This window comes from Ixodes scapularis, unplaced genomic scaffold (assembly GCF_016920785.2).
Source record: "Ixodes scapularis isolate PalLabHiFi unplaced genomic scaffold, ASM1692078v2 PGA_scaffold9__187_contigs__length_104089568, whole genome shotgun sequence".
Lineage (NCBI taxonomy): Eukaryota > Metazoa > Arthropoda > Arachnida > Ixodida > Ixodidae > Ixodes > Ixodes scapularis.
The window spans coordinates 40,513,410-40,534,648 of NW_024609884.1; the positions used below are offsets into that span (position 1 = coordinate 40,513,410).

Below are 21,239 nucleotides of genomic sequence, written 5' to 3' on the forward strand. Positions count from 1 at the left end.
AATCGTAACATTTTGCTGTCAAATTCATTTTTCAACGCCTGCTGCTACTATCATTTATGGACGCACATACCCAAATTGAAATTGCATGATCTCTTAAATAGTAAAATAGGTTGCATTACATATGCCTTGTATACATAATTGCGTATGTTTGATTTTATAATCGCAAATGGGAACGGCTGTCGGTGTATAGGACTCACATTTATTGTACTTGTTTCACGCACAAGGTAGTAATGTTGTATAATGTTTGACTGCTTTTAATAACATGTTTCAGGAATAGGCATCGGTTGGGTGAGCCTTGTGCAGTCGTTGTGCGCATTAGGCGCAAAGCTCTTTACAACAGTATAACCTCGTTCATAAGTTTTTCAATGGATTGCGGTAAAACAAATGTATGATCTGGAAGAATGTATCCGATCATGCTTTCGGGGGCCTATAGATGATGGAAATTAGCTCTCACAAAGCAAGTTATTTCACATGAACTTTCTTTCCTGTGAAAAGCTACCATAGTCTTTTTAGACGTACCATAGATCAGCATCTTTTTTCTAAAGGCGAATTCCACCGGTCGTTTTGGAGCACGCCGGGATCAACTTTTCTGGAGCATGCCATTTCACTGGGCGATCGGGATCTAAACGGACGTGTTCTTTTTGTCGTTTTGAATGAGCTCCCACTCCAGATCTCGATCTGGATCCGAGAAAAGTCGCTCTGCCGATTTTGGCGGATTCGATCGGAAACCAGCCTGGCCAGTCCTCGGCGCGCACATGTGACTTCCTTTCTTGCCAGGCATCTCGCTGATCTTGCCTCAAAGGAATTCGTAATATCCGCTCGCGAAGTGGCGCCCGCTTTACTGCTGCCGCTGCTTGATGACAGTTAGTCGTCAAGTTGCTCAAGTAGTAGCGACGATGAAAATTGCTTGTATGTCCCGCATGAATTCGACTGCCTTTCCGGGCCTCCGCAAAAGAGGCCAAAAATTGAGACTTACTTGGACACCGTTGACGAGTGTTCCGATGAAGAGGCAAGTGGGCTGCACTGATGCATTTTGCTTATCGACACGCTTCTTTCACATCATGTTTAAATTGGCTCGTGCGTTGGACACGTGTTGTTAGCGTCGCAGCTGTAAAAATGTGCTTCGGGATCTGGGACTGCGGGAAGGGGATTATCGGGAAGATGAATGACAAGAAGGCATCCGCTGATCCCGAAGGAGTGGTCATGTTCCACCGGGGATCCAGATGTGAAGCGACCGTTCAGATTGCATGCTCAATCTCGGATCTGGTCTACTGATCCCGGCGCGCTCCAAAATGACCAGTGGAATTCGCCATTAGTCTGTTCTTTCAAAGTTGGGTTTGGTCTATGATCGTAAACAAAGGATGTGGACCTAGAAGAGTGAGCGAAAGTTGTGAGCCCATCGAGCTAACCCAGATGCTACCCCTTGTCAGCCACTGCTCTCAGCATGCCTGTGTGTGAAGCAGTGAAGCGCGACGCATATTCTGGTGAAAAGCAGTGAAGCTTAATACATGCTTGCCATGAGTGGTGCATAATTACAGCCCTGAACTCTGCGAAACGGAACTAGTGGAAGTAAGGGAACTGAGCCACCAAGCATAGCGAAGTGGACAAACTGAAGAAAAAGATGGAAATGTGAGTTTATTCACAAGGGAACATTTTATAGCTGTCCCCACAGACAGGAAAGAGGGAAGATAGAAATGACATGCCGCTGCAAAGTTGGCGTAACTGAGCCAGACTGACTGAGCTTCACCCCGACATCACACCACCAGCAGACACCCGGCCGCCGCCAAACTACCGGACAAGATAATCTCCAATCCCAGTTAAGGCTGTGTGAACTGAGCAAACCCCCCCCCCCCCCCCCCCCCTCTTTAACCACCCACCCCTCGACAACAGCAACAAAAACTCGCAACGGAAGGAATTGTCTCACGCACTCGTTCAAAACTATAGACGGCTGGCTCGCGCAATTTCCGTGGTCCCCTATACTCAAGGTTTCCTTTTAGATTTTTTTTGAAAGAGTCGCTTTCTTTGCACAAAATTGAAGTCTCTTCTTATAATGGTGAGCATGCATTACATTCAGCAATATGTTTGGCTAGTTCAGATGATGGAGAAACATTTTTCACTCTCCTTTTGTGTTCCAAGAGGCGGTCGTTTACACACCGACCCACCTGGCCCACATAGCACAGCCCACAATCAAACAGGATTTTGTACACAACTTCCTTGACGCAACCAATTGGAGGATCCCTATGTTTTTTCACAGAGCTCTGTTCTCGCTCAGACGCAAACGGTGTATGACTACCTAAGCGGAAATGTGTCTTAAAAACAACATTTACTTCAAACTTCTGAGCCAAAGCTTTGAGAATACAGTCGCCGACCGATTTTTCGGACACGTTCGATTATTCGGGCGTTTTCACCGAACCGTCACTCACCCCATAGAGCTAATGTATAACATTGACCGAAATTTCGGACGTCGTAAAGCTTATTGCTCGATATTTCGGACATAATTTGTGCGATATCCTCAGTTTACAGCCACAAAACAGCCACCACGATAGCGCCGCGAGCTTACTCGCTGCCATTTTGGTCGTTTTGATTTTTCCCTGTAGCCTCGATACTACGTCCTACGCAATAAGCAAGCTGGGTTGAGGCTATAGTCGGGTTTTCTGGTTCTGCTGTAGCCAACATGGCCGCCGTCTGACAATTCTTATGGTTCTTCCAGTTGTTCTCGTGGTCCGTGTTTTTTGGGTGCGACCGCGAGAAGAGTTGCCGTTTGCCGTACTTGTGGTCTTTGAGCTCGAAGGTTTTTTGCCGATAGGCTTAGTATTGAAGTGAGCCTGGTGCAAAGCCAAATAGCGCCAAATGGCGCCAACTTCACCTTCGCCGTTAGTGCCAACAAAGGCGCTAACGAAGTGCCGCACCGTGATCAAACAGTTAAACAAACAAGTGAAAAGTGAACAATATAAAGCGGAAGTTGCATGAGAACTTAAACTTGACATCAAGCAAGTGGAAAGTGGCCAATACGCAGCGGAATATGCGCGGAAATTCGGTAATTTGGCTGAAATCAATTTTTCGGACCACTTGATTATTCGGACAAGTTCGGAGTCTCCTCCGAGTCCGAAAAATCGGTTGGCGACTGTATGTGAAAACCCATGAAAGTATGGAATTACAACATTTTTCTTCGGAGTCCCCTCAGAGCTTTAGGCCTTTCTACAGTTTGTCTACACAAAATTGATCTAAATAAATCCAAACTATACTCAGCCTCAACTGCTCCAACTGTCTCAGAAGCACGCTGCTGACACAACGAATACATACACAACTTTTTTACAGCATTGCCTATAAGAGACTTTACGACATCAACCTTTACGAGTTTTGAATGGGCACTGTGTCTAGATAAGACCCTCTTGGGTTCCTCTTTTCATTGCGACCAACAAAACCGTTACCGTTTAACAACTTTAAATCTAGATACAACTTCCCCATGACCGTAGACCCAGCCGTGAGCCTTAAAGGGCAACTCCGCTTCTTTTCCAGTAGTGCAAAACTATACAGTTCTCTTTGTTATCATCTACCAAACCCCCATGGCAAATATTACGACGAAATTCCGCCTAGAAGTTCATTAAAATTGCTGTCAAAGTTTGACAAGCACGAATCCGCTGGTTTTGGTTGAGACGTGCGGGCCAGACAACACTGCCCGGCTGCATTTCCGCTTCCTCCAAATTCCTTCTCCCTGCACGTCCGCGACGTCATCAAACATGTACAGCTTCTTTTTTTTTTTTTTTCAATTTTGTTTTTTTTTTCGGGGAGAGCACGGGTGGCGCCAGCGCCGTGAAAGACGTGAGTGACGCGCTCGGCCGGCCCGGCGCTAGACTATTGATACTACTGATAAGCCGATCGCCTCATTGAGCGCGGCTTGTGTTACATCGCATACTTTTGAACACCAAGTAAAAGGAGGAGAGGGAAGCTGCTTTTGTAAGAATTTTGAGTGACAGGTTAATCTTCTATAATCTTCTGGGAGGAGAATAGCGACGCCTGTGCTAATCCAGGAGGCACAAAGGAGGATCCTGATAAGAGGGGAGCTTCTTCTTCCCCTTGTATATCACGTGGGTGTACATGCTTAGTGATGCCGAATATACAATGTTGTCCGGCTTTGCCACCGTTTCGGTTTCGGTTTGTGATCATGGCTAGAGTAAAATTACACGAAAAATATTTTATTTTTCGCGAAACAAAGGATTGGGGACTGTTTTTGAGTGCTTCAAAAAGCAAAATCGGCCACTATCTCAGAATTTTTGAAATTAAGCGGAGTTGCCCTTTAAAGGGATTGTCCGGTCTAAACCGGAAGTAATTAAGTTTTTGTGCTCGTTAGGTCTGGGAGCCTTCACATAGACAAACAACATTTTTATTTTGATATATAATATCCGGATACTAATTAAGCATATGTACAAAACTGCACCCCGAATTTCGCCAGTGTCAGTGGCTGACATCCCGCCGTGACGCGTGACGTAACATCAGGCATGGGATCGTCGGCTATGCTGGCACTTCGTGTACGCGGGGGTTGGAATATGTTCTCAATGAGTATTTTGTATTTTGTTTCTTCTTATACTCTATCTTAGGTTGTTCTCAGTTAAATTGATTTTCTTGTCATAGCAACATTAAAAAAAAAAAAAGCAACTTTTATCAAGATATTATTCCAAGACGGCTGTGAGCTTGGGGCAGCTATCGGTGCATTTCTCGGATTGACATATCGCTCTTTGCAAAGAGTTACCACACCTTTGCGAAGAGGATTCCTGAGGCTGTCTATGTTTCTGACGGTATCTGTAACCGAGCATTGCCATGAATAGTAAAGATAATCCGTAATTCTGAACCATTATATGTCTGGCAGTCTCAACGCTGCGGCAAGTGTTCTAGGGAAATTCTGTGACCCATGCCATGGGACGTGTGGTATCCGGACGTGCGCGTATCCCCCTTTTATTATTCTTTGTTTCTGAAACAAAGTTTGGGAACCAGTAACCTCCAGGGGAACCTCATTTTTGTGCAAAGTATACGTTATTCACGCGGCACTTGTGTGATGTCCACCGTCACATCAACCCACTGCACCGTTTACACTGTGATCTCGCTGATCGACTCTGGATTGGGGAGGGTGATTTCTTGGCTTGTAGGTTTTAGGGAGTGTTTACCGATTAACTCTCTTACTTTTATGAGGAACTGAAACCTTCAAAACGTTAGAACGGGAAGTACTCTCCAGGCCTCCGGAGAGCACTTCCCTTACTGTCCTTTGGAAGATGAAAAATAGTTTTCTTTGAAACTTGTTGTTTGCTTAATCGTTCCACGAAACAGTTCTGAAATAAACTTTGTCTGTACATGTTTATGTGGTTGGAAGACTTCAATTTTTAGTTATAAAGCTAGACAGGGTGGTGATCATAAAATGTTTTAGCTCAAATGTGCAATGTTCCAGCCCTGATGAGTTGTATCACAAACAAAAGTCTTGAAACTTGACAAATATGGGGCTCCCTGCTGGATGGTTCCCAAGACGTCTGAAATATGGGGTAACTATAAACACCTGGCTGTTATTGGAACATCGGCACGCTTTCAAAAAAGTAAGAAATATAAAGAAGGGACATACCAATCAATGGACAATATAAATTGCAGAAAACCATATTAGCCAGGCAGAGGCCATGATTCTTCGAGCGCATTGGGGGTAAATAAATGCACGAGATGCGCGAAAAATACTTCCTTCGCTGCTTGCTTACTAGCAGGTGTACTTGCACGCCATATAAATTAGTATTGAGGACACAGCTGGAGTCCACGAGATCAACCGCATCGATTAGAGTCATTACTGTGGGAGACAGGGATTAAAAAAGATGCTCTACCGTCAACGTAGACATTTGAAGGCAATCTCTTGCAAGATCATGAGGAATTGAGCGTAGAGCAGCAGTGACACACACAAGAAAAATGTGTATGTGGCACAACTGAAACCGAAACCATTTTGCATTCGAATAGCATTAAAGGTGAGCTCTATCGTGAATTTAGATGTTTAGACTATTTAAATGTCTTGTGAGGTCATGAATAATTGATGCTAGAGGAGCAGTTCTATTTTCAAAATATATTTATGCGACGAAACCAAAACCAATCTGGAACCTAACAGGTCACGGCCACATTTGCACGCGGACAGCTTGATTCTATTTCACACGGTGACAGGACATTGTTTGTCTGCAGTCCGAAGGTTGTTTCAACCAACCGCATAACAAAAGTTCCCTTAAATCCAGATAGATCTAGTCTGACTGAGCAACAAGGGTAAACGAATAAAAAAACAAAAAGTTACAGTACAGCAGTCGGGAGGCACCCCAACGCGGCTTTTTACCTGATGTCACGTCAAGAGCTTCCGCGGTTGCCAATGTTGCCAACTAAAATGCCATTCTTCAAGGACGCGTTTTGGGAAGAGTTTAAAATCCAATTTCTCGCATGGAGGAGGATGAAAAATTCGGAAATTGCATGGAGGGTGTTCGTAAACACAGTTAAAACAAGATTTAATTGTTTTTTTGAAGACAAAATTGACCAGACAATCTCTTTAAAGGCAGACGACCAGACTCGAGATTCTGCAAGGCAGAAGATCCTCCTCACCATGGGGGAGGAAGAAACAAGCAACGGTGGACAGGGTAGAAGAGGGAGAGAAGGAAGGGAGGGAAAAGTGGAAAGTGCGAACTGGTCGCCGGTTTTTAAGGGGGGACACTACCTGGGAATGTCAACTTTTTAACCACTCACTCAACCGGCGTGATATTTGCAGGTGGTATTTGTAGCCATATAGAAGGAGGGCATGCAAAGTTTCAGCCCTGTGAATCAATTTGATTAAGTACCATAACCCCAGAATGAAGTAAAGCATAGCTTTGCATGGAATCTGCTCAATAAATCTATCGTTGAGAAATGGTGTTGATAACCACATAATCTTCTGGTGGAATGCATACTGGAATACCTGTTGCCGGTTACTATGGGAAAAAATTGAGATAATATGCATTTTTCAGTTAAAAAAATTTATAAAAACAAAATTGTTTTTTTACTTTTACTAAGTTTTACATATTACTGCTTTTCATAATAAAGGAACATGAAAATGCAAAATCTGAGCTCATAGTAAACGGTTTCATACAATTTCGGCATATAAACCGCAAATATTAAGTCTCTCAGTAGCTTCATTCTGAAATGATAGCTTTGTTAAAGGGACCATGAAACGATTTTAAAATCTAAGTTGATCCGACGCACATCGTAAAGGGTGTGAAAAGAAACCCAAAGACACAAAAATAGAGAGCCAGAAAATATTCTTCGCCATAGAACTTTTAAAATAAAACCGGACTCTTTTACACCTTCTTTCCTTCGAAAGCTATCTGCCTTTTCACTGCAATGCATCCGCGGAACCGCAGCACGTCAGCCAAATCTACGTCGCCTATTGGGCAGCAGTCTACCTCACCAGCACCGCAATCATAAACAATAAATAGCCGGCGAATGTTTCCTAAAAGTTTTGTTAAATAATATTCCGATCCACATTTTGTAGCATATTAGAGGTGTGACGAAAATTGACAAATTTAATAATGCTCAGAGCCAAGCGCCATCTATCGTGTGGTAAACGAAGCAAGAGAAAGACCCAACTGCGCCTAGGCAGTCAATCCCCGAGCGTCGTCTGCTGAACAGGTTTTCTCCTGGTCGCGTTTACTTCGCAGAGCAGACTTTCGTTTCCTGGCTGCTCGAGTAGTGTTTACATTGTTTGTGATCGATCGCTCGATCACTATGCCGAAAAACTGCAGTGTATTGAAGTGTCCGAAGTACAGTTTCTGCAGTCCGGTGGTTAAAAAGAAACCGTTGCAGTTTCACCGCTTGCCACTCGATGAACCACGTTGAGCACTTGCTGCAGGCTCATCGGTTTGAGGGACCCCGGGTTCAAAGTCATTCGCGTATGCTCGGAAGATTTTGACACCAAGCGTGATTACAGCCACATTCACAGTGTTCTCCGCGAATGCTGGCAGGTTCCAAAAGCCCTCTGCCGATTCCAGTGAAGAACTGGAGTCTTTGCCGCGCTTCCCAACAGTCATACCGGCGTACGGGGCAAGTCCCATGCTGTCGCTGTAGCGCAACATACCTAATTGAATTTCGCTGAGCTGCGATGTGTCCATGGCTATCGCGGCGATGAGAGGCGCCGATTCAGAAAATATGTCGGTGGCATCAGCGCCATCAGCGCAGTAAAACCTACCGGCACACCGCCAACTCGCTGCCGTTTGCGCTTCCATTCTCCTACTGCCGAGAAAACTTCCAGTTCCGATGCCTGCAGACGTCACGACTGTCAAAACTACGCCGCAGCTTGTTTTGCAATGAGTTTGAGAGGAAGGAAAAGTCAATCTTTCATTAATTTTTTGTGTAGAAGTTAATAAACCGAAACGAAAACGGATGCCTGTTCTGCATTAAGTGAACATTGATGGTTTAATGTAAAAGTTATTTGGCAAAAGTAAAAAGGTCATTTCATGGTCCCTTTAAAGGGACACTGACACCCCCCAAAATTTTTTTTTAATTTTTTGCCAGGCGCTTTATTATGGTGTCGGAGGACTACCCAATTAATATTTTACAACAGAGTAGCGTATTTTATTAATAAAGCCAAAAGACGCAACTGCTCGAAACCGAAACCGAAACCCGACGGAGGTCGGAGAAGTGGAGAGAAGAGAGTGAGTGGCGGAAGTCACGTGGCTACACCCGACCGTGTGTTTTTTTTGTTGTTGTTTTTTTCTCCTTCCCGGTAGCAGACGACATGCGGCGTACGGGAACTGTTCGCCGTGGAATTCTTTTGCAGCTATGTATGTTCCGCTCGTTGTTCTGTACTCCAAGATGAGTGGTCTTGTACATTGAGTTGGAGATGAGTATTGAGTGCCCGTGGTGAATTTTGATCGGCTCCGAAAAGAATACACCCAAGATGTTGCGTGAAGAGCTGGCTCACATGTCCTGCGTCCGAAACAGAAGTGGCATTGTGCGACAGAGTTTCCGAAAGGTCAACGGGATCGGGACCAATGGCTGGCTGCAATTCCTGTAGAACATATACGGGCACCTCGAAAATTGGACGCTACCCGATTTATATGCTCCTTGCATTTAGTGGAAAGTGATTACATTGAGTTCACAGGTATCAAAAAGGAAATCCCATACCATTTAATTCAGCGACGTGTCGTCCGCAACATTTGTTTCTTATTATTTTTTTTTGTTTCTTTCTTCAGTAATAATTGTAAAAAAAAAACGAAATGTAGACATCGGAAAATATTTGGAAAAAAAAAAAAAAAAAAGGTTTCACGGGGGATTGAACCCGGTCCTACCGCGTGTGAAGCCGACGTCTTTCCCACTGAGCTACTGGGGCAATCGAAATTGGGGGATCTCTTTCCTTAGTAATAATTCAGCTGATAAACTGTAAGTTGGAAAGTTTGCTGCCGATTTTCCTCTAGCAAAAGCACTCCCGGGTCGAAGTCGGGATGCGCCACGCATTGGCAACATTCTCACCTAGCAAAGAAATCGTGCGCGTGCATATTCAACTCGAAGTAGACACGTCGTGCTTGACGTTTGCGCGAGCGATGTCTTCAGCCACGAGAAGGGAGCGACGGCTCGGCGACGTCTTCGTGCAAATCGGCTTGGTGGTCGGGCGTGTCGTACGGGATGAATAGGCTACCAATTCTTTTGACCAGTCACAAATTTCTTTTTTTAAGGCAGACAAAATTCGCCGGTACCGTGAACGACAGTTCTGAAATACAGGTCCCACGCCCGTCGTCCGCTGCCATCGCCGTCCCTGCGAGTTCCACGATACGCGAAACGACGCACGCACAGAATGCTTCCGGTTGTCTGTGGAACTTTTTTTTCAATCAACGTATTTGCAGCTTTTTAAAAGCCACAAAAAACGGGTTTCATATTTTTTTTTTCCATTTTAATATTGAGTGTGTGCCTTCAGTGACCCACGACTTTGATTAATTTTGGTGGTCGCATCGATACCTTAGAAAATGGCCCGTGACCGCGAAAAAGAGAGTGAGCGAGACTCAAACCGGCCGGTTCTTGATCGGCGGTTTTCGGGCGGAAAGAAACCGAATTTCGAGCCGCAAATTCTGTTCTGGGTAGTTGAGCTCTCATATGTCACGTACAACTAAAAACCTCGGCGAGCATAAATACCCTGTCAGTGTCCCTTTAAAGTGAAATTTATGCCAAAAAGTGGAACAGAGAAAAACGCGTTCAATATGCTCATACCTCTACCTTTTCTTTTGCATTGTTGGACTGAAAATAATTTGTAAAAAATAACTTTGCAGTGTAAACAAATAAACTTTCTGGAAATACTCTCTAGATGTTGGTGGATGTAAATGTGTCATTTTTCAAGATAGACTTTTTTTTGCGGAAATTTCTTTTTTCTGGTACTGTCCCCCCTTTACCCATTCGCTACCAACGCCGGCGAATCGCTGGGCGTGCCGTCAGGGGCCATATTGCCAAAGCCAGCGATTCACCGGTCTGCATGAATTTCTGTTTTAAAGAGCCATTCATAGATGGCCTTACAATAAAGGGTGTGACTGAGAGAGGCGGGCACGTAGAGATCTAATTGTACATGTAAGGTTGGTCCTACCCAAGAAAATAGTTTACTTAACTGAAAGTTCACTAAACTGAATATATTCACTGGAATATGGAACAGCATAGGGCACAGTATACATTGAGTTAAAAGTGTGAAATGCAATTTATTGAGTCATTCATATCGATATATACAAAGTTCATAACAGTTGCATTGCTGCCTTTCTCATTTTGAATAAAAATCTAATTTTCATTTGCACTGGTGCTCTTAAAGCACTTGAACTAACAATGCTGTCCAGAAAGTATGTTTTTTTGCACTTCTTCTGGTACAACTTGTTGCTGTGACGATGCCATGCTGCAACGGCATCGTCCACTGGCTTGCATTATCCCGTGCAGAGTCGTTTCCTGTTGCGATCAAACGCAGTTTCTCCTTCAAGCTTCGACTTTTGCTTCACTGTCGTTAACGACATCAACGGTGGAATTTCATAGTCCTTCGCAACGTCCACTTGCCTTTGACCGTTGTCCAGACGCTGAAAGATTTTGAGCATGTCTGATAGAGACAATCGCTTCCGTTTCGTCGCACTCATTACGAAAATGGGCAGACAAACTGCCGTCCTGCTGTTGTTACCCAAAACTAAAATGGCCGAACCGAACCAATGACAAAGAAAAGCAGAAACACCATGTGGTTTTCCGTCTACTGCACCGCCGCTTTGCCTCGGCGGCGATGAACGCAAGCTATGATACGCCGCCGCTGCAGAGGCGTCGGCGGCGGGCATCGGCTACGCCAGCACTGCAGATCAGGAAGCTTCGTTGAACTGATTGTAAAAATTATCCTGGGTCCACCGATCAAGTCTGTTGAACTGAAATATTCACTATTCCGAAATTCATTAATTCGTTTAACTGAACCATTTTTGCATAGAATGCACAGGAAAACCGCCGGGGATTTTTTAAAGTTCGTTGTTCTGAAATATTCGTTAAATCGACATTCGCTCAAGTGAGAGTTTATTGTATGCAGCATGGTTTCGTTTTGCTCGGGTCCTCACTGCTTACCTTCGGTAACGGCCGTGCGGCATCGCGCCAGTCGCGTTGCAAGGAGTGTATAGTGCTCATTACAGGCCACTTTACATTTGACTGTGTGTTCCCCATGGCACAATGTTGTATATGAAAGAGATATCCAAGAATATTTTCAGTGCTCAATGAAACGGACCAGTGGAGCGCGTGTGCTTGTGCGTATTCAGACACTAGCAATGCCTAGAGTAATTAAAAGGCGGAGCTATATTACTTTATGCTAGAGTAAGTGTGTATGCTAGCTGTATGCTCAAGGGCAACTGTATACGCTTTTATGCAGAGCATATGCAGTTACTCTAGCGGGGGGGGGGGGGGGGGGGGGGGTACTCTAGCGAGGTCTTTTTTGTTTCGTTGAACACTGTACATGTAACTCATAGGCCTAGAAAGGCTGTTGCAGTCTTTGTTATGCACACCTGCGATCGATACGGTATAACGGCTGCACAAAAGCTGCAAGTTTACAAGAGACTTCGCGTTACTGCCCACAGCAACAGTGAAAACTGGTCACCGTGCCACCGGCTGTCGTTTGAATAAAGAGATAGCATTCTTTATTTTAATCACCTTCATTTGTGTGTGCTTTGTTTTAGGGCATAGAGCAGCTCAAGAAGGAAGTGGCTCGGTGGCAGAAGCGCTCGCCCTGGCGTAGCATGCGCTCAGTCTTCGGCCGCTTCTCTCTTTCGTGGTTCTCACCCTTCACCTCGACTGGGGACAGCGTTCCTGTTCCAGGCTACCTCTACGCAGTCTAGCGACACAAGCCACCTGGTGAGCAGATGCGATCACATGGTGTGATTGGATCAGTGGCAGCAAATTACTCTTTCACTTTTGCACTGCCATAAAATTTTATTAAATAGTGAGCCCTAGAAAGGTCATTATCTCTTTATTTTAGCCAAGTATCTTGTGCAAGGTAAGTAATAAAACATTGTGCATCTCTGTAAATTGTTGCTATGTTAGGTGCTCACACCGTAGTTATCACATTACCGCCAAAATTAATATAAATGATAACACTGAGGATGCAAAGGCTCACTTTGATGTTGAAATTCAGGAGGGGGGGCTGAAAAACGGAATATCATGATTTTGAATGTGATGAAATTAAAGCAGGGACTGAAAACAACAAACTTTAATGGTTTACCGTTTTAGAAAGAAAATATTAAACTGCACATTATTTCACTCACAGCAACTGTCTTGTGCATGAATTAACTCGGGGACTGTTTACTGCCTGAGGTGTGAAAAGTGACACCAGAAAACACAAGTGTGTTATATGCGATATCTGTTGTATGGAATAGTTGCTCGTTTAATGTGCTTATTAGTATTAGGTATCTGTGTGCTAATTGCTGTTATTTTTTTTTTTGTAAGTTTACATGACCAGACATTAAAAGATTAGTAATCACTGAATATTTTTCATTATTTATCTTTTTCTCTAGGCTTGTATTTTTTCACGATTTTATGAAATCAATTTTCATGTTGACAATATTTGGTTCTCTCTTATGTGAGTATAGCCTTAGATTGTGTGCTGAAAGCTAGGCATGTAAGGTCTGTCACAATTTGATGCTTCAGCATGAATTTCTTCAAAGTTATTTTCTTCAGAAACAATTTGTGGCTGGAGGCCATCCTTCTAACCTTAAAAGAATAGCTGGAAGTATTCTTCTGTAAAGTCTTTAGTGTGTTGGTTACAGCTCTTTCTGGAGGCTGCTGGTTGTCTCAAAAAGTCGTTGTAGGCAGCGCTTGGTATATGGGTTGAGAAAAAAGTCACAGAAAGAATGATTTGGAAAATATAGGGCTGCAGAAGCACCATTATGTTCTTCCTTGTCTGTCAAAAACTTGTCTTGTTAAACAAATCATTATGTCGGGGCACACACACTACCTTGATGCAGAAGACAAGTCTCGACGTTATCTGGCTGGACAAGCAAAACACTTCTTGCAGCGACAGCTGTTAGTGGGAGCCTCCCCGGGAAATTGCAAGGTCGTCCTTCACGAAAACTTTTGGTGACAGTGTCAATCATATGATTGTTCCCAGCCGCCGCTGCTGACTTCATGAGGAAACAAAAAGTTCCGTCCATTGAGCAGGATTCGAACCTATGGACAATGAACTATGGATGACAGCAATCGTTTTCTCTACACTCTTTTGCTCTACCAACCAAGCTATGGATGGGACAAAATTCAGTGATTTAAAGGCGGTATACATTCCGTTTCTTTCTTCCTTCGATAAGTCTTCGGTGTCTCATGTGCCACGAGCATACACGCGACGCCAGAGCATGGCAAAAGGTAACTAGCTTGTGCTAAAGGCGAAGCATTCGAAAGAGGTGCCTTGCCCTTCCCACCTTGTCAGTGACTATTGGAGGAAGGGGGGGGGGGGGAGCAGACATGCGACGCCTAAAGAGGGAGCGCCGCTGTGCCCTGGAAGCATATTCGCAGCGTCACCGACGGCTCGTGTGAGTATTACTACAGTGGCTTGAAGGGGTAGTGTAATGAACAAAACCGGAGAAGCGGCACAGTGTTGGAAGACGGCCGCAGGTGGTGCTGGCGCTTGCAGCCCCGTCGTTCGGCTATGGCTCCGGCTTGGCCGCTTGGCCAGCTTGGCTTTGGCCAGCTCCGGCCGATTTGCAGCCACTGTCGTCTGCTAGTTTCAGATTTTTATTCACCTACGAACACAAACCATGTCGTTGGAAGTTCACTGGAAGCAAATAATTGTTTTGAGGTATTTATATTCGTTATGAAGCGTGTTTGGGTGCCTCTGTCTGCCGGCCGATGGAGGCACCCTAACGGAGCTGCAGATCGAACCGCCACCTACACAGTATTCCAAGGAGCAGCCGTTCTTGATGCGTAATGGAGGCTATGTGGTAACTAGACTAACCCCTTTAAGCCACTGTAGTATTACTTTGCGTGCAGACACGGCGTCTGCTTCTCCACATCCCAATGCGACTGCCGTGTCCGTGTATTGCCACAACTGCATTCCTTAATCCGATGCCGGAGTGAAGGTTTTGTATCTTCATATTCTAAATTCGTGTGATACGACCTGCAGGACAGGCTTGAAGCTCAGGTTCAGTCGTGTCCTTGCAGTGTTACCATCAACGACGATAACTGGGCGCCATGTTTTTCGTGCTTCTGCACCTCTACGATGCTTGCATCTTGGTTGACCGTTGGGCAACTACTACGGAACAACATATACCAGTCTCAGTGATTGATAAAATGTATGTGAGGAGTCGTCTTCTCTCCTCATTATATCGGATTGCTCTGGGCTCGCTGGCGAATCGAGGACAGCCTACTGGGAATGAGATGATTGCGGCTGTTTCCTTCGATGAATGAAAGGAATTTGTGTTTTCAATTTCTATCTCTGGTGTAAGAGAAGTTAGCACCGATTGTGGCGGCGAATGTTTCTGTAGCATGATGCTCAGGTAAACATGCATTGGTTAGAAACGACTGACGCAATGCTTGCTGTCTGTCGGCGGATATGCATGCAAAATGACTCTGCTAGAAGGCACACCGCAACCCCACAGGCTGTAGTTGACACCCTGTTGTGCCGGTGCATGCGCACGACCATCCAAGCAGACGGACTTGCACTCCGTACGGCTAAACCTCGGCAAGTCTGTAGCGGGTCCAAAAAGCGGGAATTTCAATGGCACGCTGAGGATGCTTGTCGTAGACAAAGTATGAATGAGGCACTGGAACAGATTTGAAAGCGGAAGCGAAAATGGCACAAAAATCTTGAGGATCGTGCTCAGGAGGTGCTGAAGAAACAACAACGGTGCCACAACGATAGAAATTATGCAAGCGCCGAACTGCCGTTGCTGTGGCACACGTTACGCAGTAACTTAAATGCACTCGGGTTTTTTTGTAGATACTTGAGGACTTTGTGGCAGTGAAGTGCCTGGAAGGCTGTTTCTGAATGCCACATTTAGCATTCTGTATCTCCCAAGTGTTACATCCATGTTCACAAAATGATGTCCTAGGGCCCTCGGATGAAATGGGTTAGAGTAGATTATCAACTTGCCAAGCGGTATAAACACCTGCGGTGCTCCGTCTCTATTTTAGAAACCAAGCAGCTCCGTCTCTGAACTACAATAGTCGTTTAGGGAGCTTTGGGAAAACATACTTAACCCTTTGACGGTCGTGTTTTTTTTTTTTTTTTCCTAAAAGATGTTTTTCAGTCTCTGGGTTTTGTTTCCAAAGGAATACATAGCATAAGGAAAGAGTCAATGTGCATGTTTTTTTTCTTAATTAGCTAGCAGGAATACATTCAGTGCTTTCAAGCTGTTCATGATTAGAAGCATCAAATGATAGTTTTTAAGACGAAAAGTATTCACCTTCCATTCAGTTTCATTTTGATGCGTCCGCTTCCGCAACATTCCGGCAGCTTGAGATTCCTAACTAGAGGTGCTTTACAGTGCTTCTTCATCGGTTATGAGCTCTCATCCTCTTAATCTAATTCCGGAAAGCATTGGAAGTCTGAATTGGAAGAGCCGGTGCTCCCATCGGGCACTACCGTCAGAGCAGCCGTTGTGAGAGGTGAGCATCACGTGTGCAGAAGATCTAATATGAAAGCTATAACTAGTCAGCAAAGCAAAAAAACTATGCAAATATAATGTTTATAGCTTGCCAAAGACATAACAAATGGCAACACTTTCCGCGGTGTGCGCAGTTTTGCGTTTAGGCAGGCACTTTCAAATGTGTAATCACCGCCGTACATTGACAGGGGCGGCCGTCAAAGGGTCATCGCCTTGGCTATTAATCACGACTGTCGCCCGTGCTGTCCAACGGTTCAGAAAGCCTGGCCGCGAATCTGGCTCATGTTTCGAAGCTTGTTTTATGCACTTGATGGCAGACAGCTACACCACCACTATTGCTCTGCCCCCTTCAGCTTGTCTTGTTGTTTGTTTCAAATTTTCACCAGGAGAGAAAGGCGAGATGGCCTCAACAGAGATGTCTACTTTAGCTGATGAGGGAAAACGATAACTTATATTCGAAAGTGATAATTGCCCTACCATTTCCACCACCTCTCTTACGACTCCAAAGCTTTATTTAAAATCGGCAATTTTCTCAAAAATTAAAGGAAACATTCACTTGACCTCCGGATGTTGTTTACTGCTCTCTACCCTCCTCAATATTTCTAACAGTACTGCACAGTGAAGAGCTACTAAATGGAGACATTAGATGGCCAATAAATAATAGTGAGAGCAACAAACAACACCTGGAGTCCAATTGAATGTTTCCTTTTTTTTGTGTATATCGCTGATTTTAAATAAAGTGTTGTGGTATGTTTTATGAAAACAAATTAGTATGCAGTGGGTTAAGTGAGTGAATCTTCTTGAATAAAGCAGTTGCCTGTGATAATGAGCCGAGTCAGCTCCACAAAGTTGGAAGGTTTTTGGTTTCCTTTGGTAAAAGCAGTTTGGCTCGAGTTTCTTAGTCTCCTTGTATTATTTACACTCCTAATCAGGTGAATGCTCGTCAAAGTAAAGGGTGGCCACAGTAAATCCTAGGACTGAAACAAACCGAAAAAAATCTGCGCTTGCACTTAAAAAGCTCAAACTTTCACCGAATCTGCATCAAAGTAGTGGATTTTACCTTGTGAAATTTGAGGGCATAACTCCCTTCCTGCGAAAAGGAGAGCAGCAGACTTTATAGGGTCAGCGGCGGACATGTTCGCAGACAACCGAGTTAGCGACACTTGTAACTTGTGGCACTATCTCCCTAGAGTTACAGCGAGGAAAGGCGAGAGTGTGTCATCTGCTCGCTGTGTGTATCGGGAGATTGAGCCAACTATCACAAGTGTCACTTACTCGCTAACCTGTGAACATGTCCACCGTTGACCCTGGCAAGTTTGTTGCTATAATTTCTGATGGGAAGGGAGCTATACGCCTTGAAATTTCGCAAGGTAAGATCCACCACCTAAAGGCACATTCAGTGGAAGTTTGAGCCTTCTATGTACAGGCGCCGACTTTTACAGTTAGTCTTACGGTGCTAGCATCCACTGGGGCCACCCTATATTTACTAGGGGTGTGCGAACAATCCTTTGAATTGAATAGCACAATGCCATCTCTCGCTTCAACACTGCAAAGGAGACTGGCCTGTTTTTGCTTTCTCTTGCACTCTGGAGGCTACGAATGATGCATTGCTATTTGATTCAAACTACTGTTTACATTGCCTTAGCGTTTACTTTCAGAGTTAAATGATGTATTTCCTCCATTTCAAAACTGTCGCAAATCTTTTATTAGTGAGGACTACCAGTCAGAATAAGGATAGGACAAAACTCCTTTAAACAATGAAAGCACAATTTAAATCATGCAATGTTTGCCTACATCATTCAGGGAGATGGAAAGAAAATACATGAAGGTAGTGGAGAGATGGTCCATTTAGGGAATTATAAAGTCTTATTGGCCACTATACTTTAAAGATACGATGGAAGAATTTCCTTGCAAAGTATATTTTGTCATGATTTCAGAAAAAAAAAAAAAGATACCAAATTTAGAGGTTACTGCTTTCGTGCATGTAGAAAAAAAGAAACAATTGTAGCCAGTTTAAATTGCTAAAAGTAGGCTTTGTATTCAACAGCATACTGTAACAAGTCACTCCAGCTGCCGTAATTTCGGAATTTTGGGTGTAAAAAGCATGGGTGAAAGGATCCACTGATTTGTATGGTTTTTTATGTTTTTTGTATTATTATATATTCACATTCTCTATTTTAATTTAGTTGCCTTTTTTTACAGCATTACAACTGTCTTTTAGGTGCTCTAAACTAATCAATTTCCATCGCATTATTTTGCTTGATTTGCTTATGTTGAAGTTGTCCTTTAATCACCCCTACATTCCAATGCAGGTGCACTTTGTTGGCGACAAACATGGAAACTGAGGGTCATCATATGCTGGAAGCCCTGTGTCTTGGAGCGAGCCAAGTGGTGCAGTTCAGACCAATAGTGGAGAGCTCTGGGTGCAGTCTGGACATCAATGGTTCTTCCTGTGCTTCTGAGTGACACGGCGTGCAGGCCCACAGCATTTCCCACTCCTGAGTGTCTGTGTTTCGCACCTGCTTCACATGTGATAGTTAGAGCTTGCTTTCAATACCTGCCAAGGACACTTTGTTGGGTTAAAGTTTAACTGCAGAGTTAAAAAATGAGAAGTAAATGTAAATTTTCGGGGAATACTGCTCGTAGCCCTTTCTCTGACATACCTTATTTACTCGAGTAATAGCCGTGCTGTATATGAAGAAAACCTGAGGGTTCGCTTTCCTGCGGAGCATGTGGCTTGCCAATCACCGTGATCGGCAGCATGATTCCAACGGTTTACAGGACAGAGATAACGTCTTTGCGCGAAGATACCCCTTATGAAGATTGCATTTGTTTGGAGAATCGTATTCTCGATCTAGTTATTCGCTATGTTATTTATGTGCAAGGCGATGATTGGCTGTATATGTGCTCTGCGGTAAAGCAGACGCAAGGGCCTTGTTCATAAATAGTGCGGCTATTACTCGAGTAAATATGGTATTTCTTATCGGTTTTCTTGATTGCTGCTGGAGACTGTAGTGTTCAAGACATTTCTCAGTAGTTTAAAGTCTTGCAGTTGCTTTAAAATTTGCTTTGGTATATTGTTTTTCTTATTTATTTATTTTTTCGGGAGAAGGGCTGTATTTCGGTAGCTGTTGCAAACAAGCTTCAAATATGTGCTATGCCGCATAGAACGGGGCACCACCGATTTTGAAGAAAGACACCATTCCTTCTTGGAGATTACATAAGTGTGCAGTGTGAATGGTGTGCAGGACAAGTGTTGCAGTTTCGAACTGCTTCGTGTGGACAACCTGGTTGGCTGGTTCGCTTTCGGGCTTGCTGCGCATGTGGAACATCTCGTATGAAGACATGAGTCTAGTTTTGTGTCTGTGCCGCATTGTCAAACAGAATCTTTTTTGTGGACCGTCGTCCAACATGGCCATGTATTGTTTTGTACATAACTCCATTTTAAAAGAAGGGCTTCTCTTGAACGAAGTTCGAACGCCTGTGTTACAAATCACTCAATGTTATGGCAATCATCCGAAAATATTGCCTCTGTGAATAAAGTGGTTGGGGGAAAATGTTCTGGCTCTGCCATGTGCAATGGTCATGATGCAAGCCCAGGGACGCCGGAATCGGGTGTGCAGGAGGGGGGGGCCAGAGCACCCCCAAGTGCATATTCTTATGGCGGGGGAGATCAGTCCCCTCATAAGAATGCTTGGAAGGGAGACGCTAGGTGCTCACGCGAGGATAGTAAACAAAACTGATCGTAATATCTGCGAAAGATAAAATTTAGTTCATAAACAATAAAAAACAAGAAGGAACACTTGGTTTTGGCCCCCCCTCCCCCATCCCACTCCCCCTATTCAAAATATACTTCCGGCATCACTGTGCAAGCATCAAAAAGTGCTGTGAAAATTGGGGTGTCTGTACACTGATGATACCCCTGAAAATCAGCTAACAAATTAAGTTTGTATGTGATAAACAGTTTAAAAGCTTCAAGATGGTATTTTAAAGGGCAACTGTACTTAATTTTTGTTGGTGACAAAAACAAATTCTGTGGTTCAGGGTCATCTAAAACCACAGCTAAAAAAAATGATTGTTCAAGTGCATCTACGCTGTTTCTTAGATTGGGTCTCAAAGTCTCAAACTGCGAGCCAGCCGAAGCTGTTACCTTAGCGCGAAATAAGAGGCGCAACTATCAATGATGCTAACTATGTCACGTACATTGCATTTTTTATATACCTATATTTTGCCAGACTTTCGGCAGTGTTGACATTGGGCGTATCTAAGCTCGCTGGATCTCTGAATATAGTCTGTTTAGATTCATCAAGGGTAGGCTGGCCATAAACTTCGGGGTAGAAAATGATACACAAAGAAGGGGGGGGGGGGAGGGGAGGGGAGGGAGGGAGGGAGGGAGGAGCTTTGCTGCGTACAATTCAGCTCAGTGTAAAAACGCAACTGCCTTTCTTCCCCCGTTTTAAACAATGAGGTAGTAATGTCAACTACAGCATGCCAAGTTCAGTCATAAAAAAATGTTTCGGCTAGCTCTATGCGAACAAAATAGGTTTTCAGACGTAATCGCAGGGAGCTCAAAATTGTATATCCTTTTGAAGGTATCATATTTATAATACTTTTTAATAAAATAGTGTCAGTAACAAGTAAACAATTTTTTATTTTCTTCTGTTTCCTTCCTTTTAATTATATGCGTTCCCACAAAAACGGGACATGAGGCTTCATTGAGACAAAATGATGGGACGGCAGAAGTGACCCCCTAAAACAGGACTGTTCCCGCCGAAATGGGACATCTGGTCACCCTAATTGGGGTGCGAGGCTATGGTTTTCCTGAACATGGTTGTAAACCTGAGACTGGGGTAGGAAAAAGAAAACACAAAGGAAGACAAAAAAAGAACAGGCAACGTCTCAAACTCGGCCACAAAGTTTGTTTCGTACACGCTTTTATACCACGTCTCCAACGCCGTCACTACAATCACCAGAAGCAGCAAAACCCTGCAACAACAAAACACATTAGAACAAGTAAAAAAAATGCATAGTTCTTAATTTTGGCTACAAAACGTTTACACAAAGGGTTACAGTTCAGCACAACCAACATCTTGCCCTCCAAGAACGAACCAAAAGTGACTAAAACTG

General features: G+C 44.0%; 1 protein-coding gene across 1 annotated transcript in view; it reads left to right on the forward strand.

Annotated features, from left to right (window-relative positions):
• LOC8023270 (palmitoyltransferase ZDHHC3) overlaps positions 1-19,669 on the forward strand; it is a 48,035-nt gene extending 28,366 nt beyond the window's left edge. The window contains exons 7-8 of the mRNA XM_029978451.3: positions 12,198-12,372; positions 18,425-19,669. Coding sequence (XP_029834311.1) covers positions 12,198-12,356 — 159 coding nt within the window. The 3' untranslated portion in view covers positions 12,357-12,372; positions 18,425-19,669. The remainder of the gene's footprint in view (positions 1-12,197; positions 12,373-18,424) is intronic.
• The last annotated feature ends 1,570 nt before the right edge of the window (positions 19,670-21,239 follow it).